Source organism: Spermophilus citellus (assembly GCF_964194105.1).
Source record: "Spermophilus citellus genome assembly, chromosome: 12".
Classification (NCBI taxonomy): domain Eukaryota; kingdom Metazoa; phylum Chordata; class Mammalia; order Rodentia; family Sciuridae; genus Spermophilus; species Spermophilus citellus.
The window spans coordinates 5498079-5513179 of NC_138198.1; the positions used below are offsets into that span (position 1 = coordinate 5498079).

General features: G+C 39.6%; 1 protein-coding gene across 1 annotated transcript in view; it reads right to left on the bottom strand.

Moving 5' to 3' along the window:
- Nucleotides 1-3592: 3592 nt before the first annotated feature.
- Nucleotides 3593-15101, bottom strand: part of LOC308631963 (arf-GAP with SH3 domain, ANK repeat and PH domain-containing protein 1-like) — a 67155-nt gene continuing 55646 nt past the window's right edge. The window contains exons 19-24 of the mRNA XM_081263512.1: nt 12750-12778; nt 12586-12664; nt 10594-10664; nt 9134-9227; nt 8326-8527; nt 3593-7782 (exon numbers count right to left, since the gene is read on the bottom strand). Of these exons, the coding sequence (XP_081119638.1) occupies nt 4560-7782; nt 8326-8527; nt 9134-9227; nt 10594-10664; nt 12586-12664; nt 12750-12778 (3698 nt within the window). The 3' untranslated portion in view covers nt 3593-4559. The remainder of the gene's footprint in view (nt 7783-8325; nt 8528-9133; nt 9228-10593; nt 10665-12585; nt 12665-12749; nt 12779-15101) is intronic.

The following is a 15101-nucleotide window of genomic DNA, read 5'->3' on the forward strand; positions in this document are numbered from 1 at the left end:
GATTTCAGCTTGCTTTCTCACTTGATCCTCTTTGTTAAATTCTGTTTCTTTTTCTTTTAATGGGTTCTTATTTTTTTCATGTAACATATCATCATTTTTTCTATTCACTTCATCTTCTTTTAAGGTATATCTGAAGTTAATACAGATGCCTTTTAATTGATTTTTGCCAAAACCCAAACATGTCTTTTTATGTTCTGGCTCTTTGTATGCTGATTTAGTATCTTAATAAAAATTTTATGTTCTCTGAAGCTTTTCTAGTTTAACATTTTAAATTTCTCCTTTAATCTTGTGTAAAACATACATAACTGAAAGTCAATAATAAAAGACTGTTTTGTTATTTGATAAGTTTCTGTTACTAGCAAATCTTTTAGATACCACAGAAAAGTAAATTAGAAATGATTTGGTAAATTGACAAGTTTAAGGTAATTTTTTTTGCACAATCATAGGTCCTCCCCAGTTAAAAAGATAATTTCATGTCAAATAAGTTTTAAAGACATTGTTTATATACAAACTTATGAATTCAGTAGTAACATCATTTATCTTCATAAAATATGTCAGGTATACCTATAACTGGCTTACAGTGTAACAGCATATTCAGACATTCTTTTTTCAATATGTGTCTTTTGGGGCTGGGGCTGTAGCACAGTGGTAGAGTGTTTGCCTAGCATGAGTAAGGTGCTGGGTTCGATCCTTAGCACCACATATAAATAAAATAAAGATATAAAAAATATGTATCTTTTGTACTACTATAACCCCGAACTGGGATAAATAATCTAATACCTGTTATTATACTTTTTATGTTTCTTTTATGGTAACACTCTCAACTTACCTTTTTGATCATTATGTATTTTACAAAAAACTCAAAATCCATTTTTGAACAAGATGGGACCTAATATTTAATCCAATAATGAAGAGTAATGTTCTTCAACAGATGAAGGGATAAAAAAAATATGTGTGTGTGCACACACACAATGGAATATAAGACATAACAAAAATAAATTTATGTCAACATATAGTCTACTGTCATGTATACCTAAAAACATAAAAAGTATATGTCCTTTCAATATAGAAATATGAACAAATTTATGAATGAGAATGAATTTGAATAAAAAATAATCTATTTTCATTTCATTTTTTAATGAATGTTAATGTTAGAAGTGTAGCCTAGTGTCTAGCTCAGCACTAGCACATCACACTAGTAACACAAAACCCTGAGTTTGATCCCCAAAATCAGCCTAAAAACTATAAATGTATAACATGTTTCAGGGCAGTGAAAAATGCCTCACTGGTGGAATACAAACTTTCTTGAGAGAAATTTAAAAATCCTGTAATCTTTTTAAAGTTTCCCAACTTTAACCAAATAACTCTATATTGAAATTTTTTTCAAAAGTAAACAGAAATATAGAAAGTTATTTTTTTTTCTTTTCTTCTCATCCCCAACTTTGGTACCAGGAATTGAATGCCCAGAAGCTAAATCCCTTAGCTACATCCCAAGGTCTTTTTCATTTTTTTTGTTGTTGTTGGAGACAGGGTCTCATTAATTTGCTTAGGACATTGCTGCTATGTTAATGAGAATTATTTTGAACTTTTTTTTTTTGGGGGGGGGGTCAACTGAGAATGTTTATTTAAAAGCAATTTTAAATATTAAAAAAGTAGAAATTAACACATACAGTACTGAAAAATGGTCACATTAAATACATGTGAAACGAAAAGTGTACTGATGTTTGATGGTAACATCCAGATGAGGATTCGGAAATTAACGAGTGGCACTATGGGATTCCTATACAACACGTTGAAGATCTAGGCAATACAAAAATAAATAGCAATTGCTGTTCAACAGTCAAACAGACACACACTACTTGCAGAACATTACTTTCTCCTCCGGGGAAAAAAAAGAACTAATTTGCTATTTTTTTTTGGGGGGGGGAAGGTCCCATTCCTTCAAAATACTATATCATGTACAAAATGGCAGATCATGGCTCTTCACCGAGTTTAAGAATGAGATCAGATTTAAACTCAACAAGATTGCCAATGGTTTTTCTATCTAGTTTTCCTATGTCCCACAGTAAGCTGGATTAGAGAGAACTCAAATTCCTCATGGAAAACAAAACAAAACCAGAGAGGAGGAGGAGGAAAAAAAAAAGGTCTGAAAAATGCATCTGTGAGAGTTTCTACAATAGGGGAAACAGAATAGACATCGCCTCCACATAACTCTAGAGACGGAGCTTGTGTGTGTATTTAAAATAACTAGTTTATTTTCAGATGAGTTGCAAATAGTCTGGCCACAATGAAGAACGGCTCTTTACTGCAACTTCAAATTGTGAATGAATGAGCTGGGACTCAGGGCAGCCTCAGATGCTGACTTCCTGTCCTGATACCAGTGTGGCTTAAATGCTGAGGCTGCTGGCACGGCCAGTCACATATCAGCACGTGGCCTGGTGCCTCCCTCACATTCTGGGTTAGGTGCGGGAATGCACGTGTGCCCTGATGCTGAGGAAGCAATTGCTTAAAATCAGTTTCCAATAGTAGCTGATAAAATATTTCTCAGGTATGCCATGCAAGGTTTATTCTTCAGGTGGCTACTCAAAGTTTTCATAGTAACCACTTAAGCAGAACTAAATATTTACTGAGCACTGTGACTATGAAAGAGGGTTTTTCCTATGGATTTGGTTGGGAATTGTGCTTCTGTGAAATTAACATTTCTCATTCACGGCTAAGATTATCTGCTTAAAAATATTAAGTCTTCTGTGCTGTTGCCAAAATAGCAGTTTAAGCAAATGGAACATCAGAATGACACGAGCCTTAGAATCAAGGACAGTTCCATTGGTTGTGGAACATGACTGCTGTATTCTTGTCCAAAATTCAGACTGATGCCAAAGATCAAAACACAATGTTCTTAGTGGTCTGATAAGCATGGCTGGGATGAAAACAAAATGAGAGAGAGAGAAAGAGCACAAGTGACAGAGAAACAGAGACAAGATTCCTTGCAGGGAGAGCTTTTTCACAGTGCAATTCATAGCAGCTTCCAAAACTTGGTTATGAATTGACTTGAAAGGGAACTGTCTAGTGGCTGGCGCTTCAGATGGGAACACTGATGTATGAAGAAGAGCAGAAGAGCTTGGTTTCAGCACCTGGATCCTACTCTGGAAACACTGTGTGAAGGGCTGACTTTTAATTTCTTCATTTTGAATAGTCTTTTAAAAGTTAATTTATCCAAGAACAAAACTAAGAAAATAATTTAAAACCAACACTTTAGATGCTTCAACACAATTGAGGGATGCTGATTCATAATACATTATGTAAATTCATACTCTTTGAGAGAGTTGAATGACTGACTACAAACAGATATAGTTGCAACCTTATAATTTCTGCTTTAATGGCAATCAAGTTTAAAAAATGTACAGTTTGGGCTGGGGATGTGGCTCAAGCGGTAGCGCGCTCGCCTGGCATGCGTGCGGCCCGGGTTCGATCCTCAGCACCACATACCAACAAAGATGTTGTGTCCGCCGAGAACTAAAAAATAAATATTAAAAATTCTCTCTCTCTCTCTCTCTCTCTCCTCTCTCACTCTCTCTTTAAAAAAAAAAAAAAATGTACAGTTCAACTTATTCATACTATTTATTCCTTTATAAAAGGCAAGATTTCAGGTATAAGCTTCTAGATGCATGCATAATGTAGAGGCTAATATTTTCTGGCAGTCCTTGGTTCCTGAAAGTTAAACTTCATCAGACATATTTTAAACTTTGTCAAAATAGGCATGAAGGATATGTTATTTTTGCATAATGAGGTAATATCTCAAGGGTGGGCACTCATCATCATAAGACAGTATAAATCCACTTGTCTCAACTTGCATGAGGCTGTGTGCATTGTAAAATGCCACAAAGAGTTTTGGGTCAGTGAACATTTGCTGAAGGAGTAACATATTTAACTGAGCACTTGTCTGTAATAAATACCAAAGTAGGTTTTTGTAGCTGTAAACTGTGTACACAGATAACTACAGGCTGGTCTGTCATGGAGCTAACTAGAAGTTTCACCTGGAGAACAGAACCCACCTCTTTGCTAATGCTGCATTTTCAGTAACAAGATTGAGAATACTGCACTGGAAGGAGCAGAGTCGACTCTAGGCCCTTCAATGGCTGCTGAACAGAAATCACTCTACTTTCAAAGCCAGCAATTCCTACACTCCTGGTTTTTTGTTGTAGTTGGTTTATTTTTTATTTTTATTTTTTATTTTTGCTTGCTTGTAAAACAGCACAGATAGAGAGAGATGTAAGTGCTAGGTGCCAGGGACGGCTTTGGCAAACCAGCAAGGCGCACCGGGCCCCGAGGCTACCCTCATACTGGCAAAGGCAGAAGACCACAGGATATTTACAATACATACTCTGTTCCCCTCCCGAGGTGGCCCTCGAGGAGTTTCCTATTCTGTAACAGCAGCTATACACACACTGTGCACAGGGTGGCATGGAAGCAGAAGTCTGGCATGGAGGATGGAGACAACCATAAGGTTCTGCTTTCTGCTAGTCGGACAGGATGTGAACAAAGGACACTGGAAAGACCCCCTACCTTTCAGGCTGTCCTTCGATGTGCCCAATCCACCACTCCTGATCCTCTTCCCCTGTGACAATAATCACTTCTCCCTCGATGAAGGTGAGCTCGTCGTCGTTGTCTGCCTGGCAGTCGTAAATGGTCTTCACGCGTCTCACTTTATTCTTCCCCGTGTTGATCTTTCTGGGTAGTGGTACAGGCGTCTCGGGCAGAGTGGGCGTGAGGTCACTGGAGTCCTCAGATGCCTGCTTCGGGACAGCGTCTCTGGACTGCATGTTTGGGGAGAGATCCCCGGGGTGTGACTTCTGTGTGACCTCGGAGGGCTGCTGAGACTTGGGCGAGATGTCACTCGTCTGAGACTTTGCCAGCAGGTCGCCCAGCTGGGGCTTGGGGGGCAGGTCCTTCATGTGCGGTTTGGGAGGTAAGTCTGAGAGCTGGGGCTTGGGGGCCAGTTCTGTGGGCTTTGGGGGCAGGTCTCCAGGTGGTGGCTTTTGTGGCAATTCTGCCAACTGTGAAGATTTCTGAAAAATCTCAGGCGGGATGTTGGCTTTGTCTAGGGAGAGATGATGGCTCGTTTCTGTTTTCCTTAGTGCCACTTTCTGAGGTAGTTTAGGAAGAACTCTTGGGCCAAGGGCAGTCTTTGCAGAACTGGTGCTGGATTGTTGAGACAGCCCCTCAAACTTGTTCGCGGTCTTACTTGAAGATGACGGACCCACATCGTTACCCCAAGGAATTGCGCCTTTGTTTGGGGGCCCGTGAGGTAGTGGGCTGGGAGGGTCGGACAGGGTTCTCTTGTGTCCGGGTGGTGGGGGAGGAGGCCTCTTCTTGGAAAGGGTGGAGCTGCCACTAGAGGTCTGGGTGCTTAGAGGGAGTGTTGAAGGTGGGCCAGTTGGACCTTTCCCGGCATTCCTAGGAGGCAGAGGTGGAGCCTCTGCAGTTGGTGACGTGGGCGAGTCTGTGCTCGTGGAGGCATAAATCTGGTTGGTAAAGGCCCCGTAGGAGAGCCGCTGCTTGTCCCGTGGGGTGCTGAAACCTGGCAGTGACAGCTTGTCCTGTGGGGAGATGCTGGAGGAGTGGCAGAAGCTCTGGGGTCTGGGCGAGCGCTCTTTCTTGATGGGGCTCGGTTTGTCATCCAGATCATCATCGCTTTCATCGATCTCCTCCTGTCGAAGGTTCCATTCGTACTCTACGTGGACGTGGGGATTGAACTTTCCAGATTTAGCCTGGGAAAGCAGATCTTCGCACTGGGAAGCTTTGAGTCTCTTTGCTATGTCCAAGGCAGTTTCTCCAGCTTGGTTAACGATGTCCACGGTGGGCTTGCTCCTCAGCAGCAGCTTCAGGCACTCGGGCTTGCCGTACATGCTGCAATAGTGCAGAACCGTATTTCCCAGGGACGTCTGCTTATCCAGGTTCCCACAGTTTTGTACAAGGAAGTCAACTAAATGGAGAGATGTCTGGTCTGCAGTTCGGACGGCAAGATGAAGGGCGGTCTCCCCGAGCTCCTGTCCAGGTTCCAGCAGTGGTTCCATGAGCTCCACCCCCTCTGCATAGACTTGAATGAGTGCAAGTAGATCCCTGGATTTGATGGCCTCCAGCAACTCACTCAGCTTAGCTGACGAGGAGGAGCAGGTCTTCCTTGAGAACCTGTGGTCGACGTACTTCGCAGTGATGTACTCTTTTCGTACAGTCATATCACTTGAAGGGGTAGGTTTTGGTGAGGGGCTGGGTAAATTTGCTTCCATAATATCATTAAAACTATTGTTTCCTACATTCTTGGCCAGCAAGAGTTCAGAAGTTCCTAATTTGTCTAATTCCAAAGATTGAATTCGAGAAATATGAACCCCCATTTCCCTATGGATGCCGGAACATTCTATACAGGTCAAAATACCCAAGTTGGTTGAAAGCCAGGTGGGTTCTGACGAGCCACAGTCACAGCACACGTCATTCCCGGGGAGCCGCTGGACCTCTTCAATGATGGCTTTCGTCAGATCTTCCAAGCTGTTCTCCCCTGTGCTCTGCTCGCCCCGGAAGGCCATGGTCAGGGCCTCCTCTTTGCTGTTGGTCAGCACCGATATCCACGCCACATAATCCTGCTCATCTTCTGCCTGAAAATGATACGTCCTATTATGTGAAATCAGGTCAAAAGACTTCTTGTCCTCGGCATTCGGTTTCACCTGGCAGGTAAGAAGGTTCAACTTGGCTGGCTGCCTATTGGAAGTTGCGTGTGAGATGGTCAGAATTCCATTCTTGACGGTGCACTTCCTCCTTTGCCACACTTTCCGGATCCCGTCACTCTTCTTCAGCAGGTAACCCTTCTTCTCACTGCCGTATTCCTTATTGCCCTGGAGCTGATGCATGCTGTACCCTCCTTGCCGGCTCTGGGAATCTTCTTTCTGATCAAGCTGAAGAGAGGATTTTATTAAATCTCGAAGTGCAGTGAGCTGTTTCTTTTCTTCATCCTGGGTCTGTTTTATATTATATAAATCAGCAGCCAGTTTTTCAATGTACTGTTTCAATTTATCAGCTGTTTTCAAGCCATCTTGGAAGAAATTGGACTGTGCGTGATAATACTTTATAAGGTTCTGCAGCAGATCCACACCCTTTTTGGTCTTGATTTCATTGACTTTAATGAGATACTCACACATTTGGAGCTGAAACAGGCGCCTTTCCTTCTCCATTTCTTCGGCAATCTCAGCTCCTGTTATCTCGGTGCGGATCATCCCGTGCTGTTTTGCATGCTCTCTTTTTTCCTTTTCAATTTTTGTAAACTTTGTCTCATAATCTTTCCAGGCTTTGTCAAATGGCTTCTTGAGATCTCCTTTGACTCCCTTTAGGTCTCCTTTTAACAAGGAATCCAAGGTGAAGATCACATTGTGGCTCAGACCCTGGAGCAGATTTTCCAGCAGTGTGGACAGTTCCTTTGTAAGAGTAGAAAACTTGACAAAAGCGGTGCCAAGATCGGGGTTGTCTCGACTTAAAAAATTACTCCCAAACTTATCAAGAACTTGTGCATAGTTTTCTTCATTTTGTACATGGTCTTGACCAGAATTATATATTGCTTTTACAGATTTCTTCACTTTCTGCAAGGCTGTTCTATCTTGGTCTAGAGCCTCCTCCAGCAGCGTGACGGTGTTCCTGCAGTTGTGCAGCCGCGTGGTGAAGCTGGACGTGGTGGGCGAGTTGTAATCCTCGGTGGTCTCGGCGATGAACTCGGACACGGAGATCTGGTCCGGCATCCTGCCGGGGGGGGGGATGAGACACAAGCGGGGGCGGGGGGTGAGTCACGGTGCAGGCTCCCGGGGCTCATGAACGCCCCGCGCGCAGCCCTGCGCCCGGCCTGGCGCGCTCCCACCCTATTTTGAACTTTTGATCCTCCTATCTTTGTCTCCTAAGCTGCTGGAATTATAGGCACATGCCATGGTACCTGAGTAGGAAATGATTTTTTTATAAATGATATTTCTTGAAATATTAATTGTAATAAAAAGTTAAAAATATAAACAAATAACAATCCCAAATTATGCTGGTTAAATAAATAGATTACTAGCAGATGGAGTTCCACAGAGACATTAAAATTGTTATGGGAAAAATATGAACTTAGTTTTTAGAAGTAATCACATTTAATAATATGCTATCATATTTGTAAGAATTTATAATTTATTCACGTTTTCTCCTTTGCAAAGTGCTAACAGATGAGGCAGTAGTTACAAAAAAAATTTCCTTCTTATTTTACTGGATTAAAGGAAAAGATTCCACTCCTTCTTTTGATCTAGGATATAATACCTCAAATTGTGGAGTTGTTGTTTCACTTCTATATTTTCTTGCTTAAACTCTGATACCCTCTTTTTTAGCTCATGAATCTCATTTTCCAGTTGTGCATTTTTTTCAAAATGTAGTGAACACTGTGTGCAGTGACTTTTTTTGCTTTTTATTATTCTTTGAAGTGATAGAACTGCTTTCTGGATTTTCGATAGGCTAACAGAATCTGTCAGAAAAAAGAAGATAGAAATAAAATATGTGACTAATTTAAATATATGAATGCTGTATATTTCACATGCATTATTTATACACTAAAACAATGAGTGCATAAAACACGTGACACAATATGCTGAACTCTGAAGATATAGCAAATGAGATTAGACCCCTATTGTTCTTTAGCTTAAAATCTAATGGAGAAGACAGACACAAAAAAAGATCATTATAATTTTAGACAGATGATATTAGAAAAGAGGTTTGTGATCTAATACATATATCTGATCTTTAGAAAAGATTCCCTGAGGAAAATAAAAATACACTGAGAAATGAACAGAAAGCAGGTAGAATGTGAAGAACATTATTCTTTCCAACATAAAAATTCAAGTTTTTCAACTCCCCTGTGCTCTATACTTGTCTTGTACAGAAACTAAGAGGGACACTCCCACTATAACCTGCTGCTGGACTTTGGTCTTGAGAGAGACAACTCTTTATCTTTCTTGCTTTTTCTTTATTCCCTGTTTACTAGGTTCATTTCTCCCAGTATTAGAATACATCAGCACTCATGTTATAAATCAATATTCTATCCAAAGAACTGTGTAGAATATGTTGTTCTTACCATGGACATGTCCATCTTCTTTCTCTTTTGCTTTATGATGTTTCTCTCCAGATGAGTGAGAAACACGCATCTGTGGATGATCCTCAGAATATACCTGTAAAATAAAGGACCCCAATGAGCTGCATGAAGACTTCACTATCACTCTTTTAGACATCACCCAAATTTTGGTCTTGAAAGCAGCTAACTAACATGTAGATAACTACAGACTGAGCAGTCATACTTTCCATAGGGTGTCTTAGCATTGTGCTCCAGATGAAGCTGAACACTTATCTTCCAATGGCTCCTGATTTGGTAAAAGCAGGGTGGATGTCATAGAAAAGGCATTCCTTGACAACGTGCTAACAAAGGTGTACACACCCCAAAGGATGGGAGGAATGATATTCATTGTAACTCATCCGACTTTGCATTCACCATCAAATGTGAGAAGGCTTTCAAGTCTTATTTTAAAGAATTTTGAGGAGTATGTTTCATATTAAATAGGATTACACTTTTTAAACAATGAACTAACAAAGTTTTTGTTTGAAAATATGAGACTTAGGTGTTCAGTTGGGGATCTGACACTGAGATATGGCCCCTGCCCAGGATACACCCCAAAGGGAAAGCTGTAAACCCAAGGACCTACATATGCCAGCCAAATAAAATAAATCTAGATGTGTGCTAAATCTCACACCAGGAATGTTGGCAATGTGAGAAAAAAGATGAGATAGCATCTCTAAATTCCATCATTCCCCCATTAATGCACACAAATACATTTCTTTAATATACTAAGACATTTTGATAAAATTATTCAACATATTGACTGAATTTTCTGCAAGGATGAGAAACAAAATGAAAAGGTCACCACAGAAAAATTGTTTAATACATGTAAGAAGACAGAAATTTCATCAACATACTGTATACACAACCAGAGATATAAAAAATTGTGCTATATATGTGTAGTAAGAATTATAATGCATTCTGCTGTCATTTATTTTTTAAAAAATCAATAAAAATAAACAAAAAATAACAAATAAACATTAACCAGGATGTAAAGTTAATATATTTCAACTTGTAGCAAATAACTACTGATTTTCACTAGAATTTTGAGCCTGTGACAACATCACCCTTTCACATGAATGCAGTCAGTGACCATTACCATTCATAACCCAGGTGGTTATTCGTCAGTCTCAAATTTAGTCTCAACTTTTTATTTTTCAAAATGTTTATGCAAGTGGAAGCACAAGCAACATTTAGAATTGTTTTGCCTCCATTACATAGTAAATTTAGCTATAAGTTGACAGGACTACTAATGCTATTTTCAGATTCTAACCAGTTCAGAGTGGTTTTAGATGTAATTAGTAATATATAATGCCTGGATTCCAAAAGACTATTTAAAAGGTATTTTCATTTGGCCTCCTTTACTTTCCTCAAGAAAGAAAAACAAGAAGAAACAGGAAGAAATGCTTTATATGTTGACATACCTGAGACTGGGTACATTGAGCGTCATCAAAACTTTTGTCCTCTTCTTCTGAAGTCATGTCAAAATGGGTCTCTGTTGATAAATGAATACATTTACTCACATTCCTTAGAACTGCATTAGAAAGCGTGAACATCAATCCAAATAGAAAAGGATAATTGTAACACCAAAACAACTTAATATTCCCAAATATGATTTCCAATTAAGTTTAATATTTGGTGAATAATTACTGGTTTCAACTTTCCACAGTTTTTCTTTTTTCTTTCTCTTTCTTTGTGTATACACCTTGGGAGTAGACCCACAAACTTATGCATTCTTGTCAAATACTCTACCATTTAGTTCTATCCCATGGCCACTTTAATTGGCAACTGGAGTCCTCTGAGTGGACTGAATACAGCCATCCTTCAAGGCTTGGACTTCCAAGTAGTTGTGAATGAAGATGTACCCATTTGCACCCAACAAACATTGAGTTCTCAGGGAGTATTTTTTCTTGATCCAAATCCTCAACACACATCTTATAGACATGACAGGATACAAGGTTCAGTGCAAACCATATTGCCAAGATTTGTCTACTCAAGATCAATGAAATTTGCTAAGAAACAAGCTTGAAAATACACATGGAAAGAAGGGCTGGTTCTGGGAAAATGTTAGTATAGAGTAAGCTGCATTCTAAGCGGCACTATTGCATGGAGACCAAAGAGTGGGTGAAGAGCTTCTCAGCAAAGTGAGTGAAAGAGGGATTTTATTCAAATCCCTAAAATTTCTGAACACTGAAAAAGTCCAGAGATTCAGTAATCTGTGTACCATAAACAAAAAAAGCCTACAACCTGCATGCAGATCTGCCTCAGACAAAGGGGGAGAGAGAAGAGGAAGTTGCATTCTAAGTTGTACCACGATGTGCCCTGCTAAGGAGAAACCTGAGATCAAAAATATTGCTTACAGAGTCAGAGTCACATCTACGGGGTAAAAATGGGAGTTCATAACCCACTTGAATCAAAGTGTGAAATAGGATATATCAAGAACTATGTAATGTTTTGAACAACCAATTAAAAAAAATATTGCTTAAACTGATCTGACCAAAAGGTGCACTATGCACTGGTGCTTAAAAAGCATGCTCTTCTCTCAATGGGTGATGGGAGTGCTGAAGCCATAGCCATCCTCGGAAAGACTGCAACAGTAATTTCTTTGATTCAGTTCCTCTAAACAACACACACACACACACACACACACACACACACACACACGCACGCACATGAGGATCCTGGAAGTGCCTATCAAGGGACCTAGGTTGTGCCTGATGGAAGGAAGAAAAAACTGGTGCAGGCTAGACTATACCCATGTGACTCCGGTGAGAAGGGCAAAGGGGAACCTATGTGTCTGGAAGCTAATGTGACCAGCTGAAGTGTCAGAGAAAATGACCTAAGAAGGCAGAGAAGATGTGCCCCCAGGGATGGTGTTTTTTCTGGCTACTCACCCCTCAAAAAGACAGGTGAGAGGTGAGTAGCCAGAGAGCAGGAGATGGTGAGAGCATGAAATTCTGTAGGCCCACACAGAGAAAAGTATGAAATAGGTCAGGATTTGTCTCAGAATAAAGGGATAGGTGAGGCCTAATGCCAGAGGACAGTTGAGGCAGAGGAAAGGTATAAAGATACAGAATGAGGCTTGGCTCATGTCGGGAAATATTTCTAAGAAATTTCAGAAGGTTGACCTTTCACATTCTAAAGAGATGCTTATGGTGACATCTGCATGGTAGCTAGTTCACTCCAAAGGCTGGAAATAGGGAGAATGTAATAGTATGATATGTAGGGGAAACAATTCAGAATTGAGGGGATATTCCCAGAAACACAGAGGAGAGATCATTTTCTGTGACTACTGATGACATTGTGAGGAAAATCCTCCCACCTCTTTGGGAAAACCACCTTACATGTGGGAACACTGGTAGCATTTCAAGTGTTTTAACATTGTGTCCCCTGGAGTGTTGTAATGCAAAACTTACCCAATTTGACTGTCTTTTCTTTCACCTTGCCTAATCCTTTCCGTGGAAGCGCCTCTTTTATTGTGATGGGATCAGTGCGCTTAGAAAGAAGATAGTACATAAAGAGTGTATTTTTCATTGACTACAAAGTTAATAATTTAGAATAAATATAGAAATTTAATTACCTTTCTGAAATCAGATGAATCCCTAGAGGCTGAAAAACAAAAGGGGTATATAATCAAGCAAAGTTGAAGAGGACAAAACAACTCATGCATTACAGATGCCTCCACATACATCTGAGGTCCATGGTTCAGCTGTGCTAAAAATTATGCTATCTCCTGGGTTTCTGTGCTGGCTGGTTTGGCTGACAACAATCATGTGAGTAAAGGAATTTTGTGAATAGGTTTTGTGAAACATGCTGTTCATTTCACAAACCTGAGATTATCTGTCCAATGACCATAAATAAAACAGACAAGGAAACATATACCAATGCAAAGATACAGATTGATGGAGAATCCAACAATCCTCTAGTGGAGAAGCAAAGAAGGTCCCTAAGAGATTCAATGGCAAAGGTGAAGTCAAAACAAAAACAAGCCATAGAACCTATCTTACTGAAATACTATTGAAAAGATTTAATCTTTATAATTTTAAGTATGTAGATATTTACTGCATTTGTCCTTTCATTTTTGTTTAGTAAGGCCAAAGCTGTGTTCAGATCCCAGGGAAACGTTAGGTTCATTTCTCAACAAAGATATCTGAAGGAGTCAGTTGATATACATATTTTGACACTGAAAGCTATGACATCTATTATTTGTTTCTTATATTCAGGTGGGATGCTGGTTCCTCTTGTGCATCCTCTATTCCTGTATTCTCTGGTTTAAACAGATTAGATTTTCATGATCCCCTTGTGTGAGAACAGATAGTTTCTACATCTAAGAAATAAAGGTTAATTGGTTTAAACTTTTGAGACATAAAAATTTAAAGGGAAAGTTGAAATGGAAGAGCACAGCTTTATCTGATAACAATAATATATTATTACACACACAAACACACGCATATATGACAAAGATTTTGGGTATTCAAAGAGTAAACTGTATAAAGAGTTCTGTTTGCAAATGAGTTTGGTTTGGTATGACTTGCCAGTGTTTTAAGTGTATTCACAAAAGGCCAGGCCTATCAAAAAATTATAATTAGCTTTTGAAGGATGAGGATGTAGCTCAGTAATGAAGTGAATTTCTAGAATGCCCATGATCAAAATTTTATTTTTAGGCAAATAGGAAAGAAATACAGAAAGTAATTATGTAAGGAAAAAAGAGAGGGAGGTAAGGGAGTAGAAAGAAAAGAAGGATGGAAGGAAGGAAAGAAGGAAGGAAGGAAGGAAGGAGGGAAGGAAGGAAGGAAGGAAGAGAGGAAAGAAGAGAAAGAGTAGAGCTGTCATTAAAAATCACGAATGATTCTGAAATGTAATTTTGCTCCTCAGAATGACTCAATTTAAACCACAGCAAGCAGTATGTATGATAGGTATGGAGAAAAGATGGTCATGGCTGGAATCTTTCCCCAACTTACAAGCCCCTCATGATTCAAATGATGGACAAGTTACAGTCTCTCACATATTGTGGAAAGATAGATGTACTGATAGCCCCTGAATTGCATGCTCTCAGTTTCCCCTTCATTCCCTCCAAGATTCCCCAGCTAACTTATTTTGTTTCTTCCACATTTCTCCTTCCCAGGAACTTTTCAAAAGCAACATCTTGATCTCTGGTCTTGATTCTTTATATTTTCCATTTTGTCTATGAATTATCCCCACTCTTTCTTTTTCTTTTTTTTTAGTTGTAGATGGACACAATGTCTTTATTCATTTATTTATTTATTTATATGTGTTGCTGAGGATAAACCAGTGCCTCAGGCATTCAAGGCAAGCACTCTATCACTGAGCTACAACCCAAGTACACCACTCTTTCTTAATTCCCAATTTAAGGATTAGACCTAAGAAATATAAATTCTATACTTTGAGTTCTTATCACTTGCCAAGAGACAAGATCAGAATAAAAACTAGATGTATGAAATAACTTTATTACATTTGATGTTCCAGTGGCTCTGCATTTAGTTTTGCTAAAAGGAAATCCTCTCCTGACCTCTTTACGTGGTGGCCGGCAGATAGTGATCATTGGAATCACCTTACATGGAAGAAAACATAGATGTGCAGGCCAGGTAAGTCAGAGTATACATTTTGAATAGGGATCCCCACAGATGATCTATTAGAGTCTGAGAGTCTGGGTCTGCACTTAGTCTGCTTCTCATTTCCCTGCCTTCAAATGCCTTACAATAATAGAGCCAGTTTTCCACCCAATGATGTTCCCAAACCTGAATGATGAGAAGAAGTCCTTTCTCCTTCATTTGCTCACTGTATTCTCTCTGCTTTTCTCAAGTGTCTATTCTTCCTTCTCCTTTCCAAATTGTCCAAAGAATATTTTAAAAACCTATGAATTTAGGTATCAGTCCATAACAATTTGCACATTTTTCCACTTCCCATACTT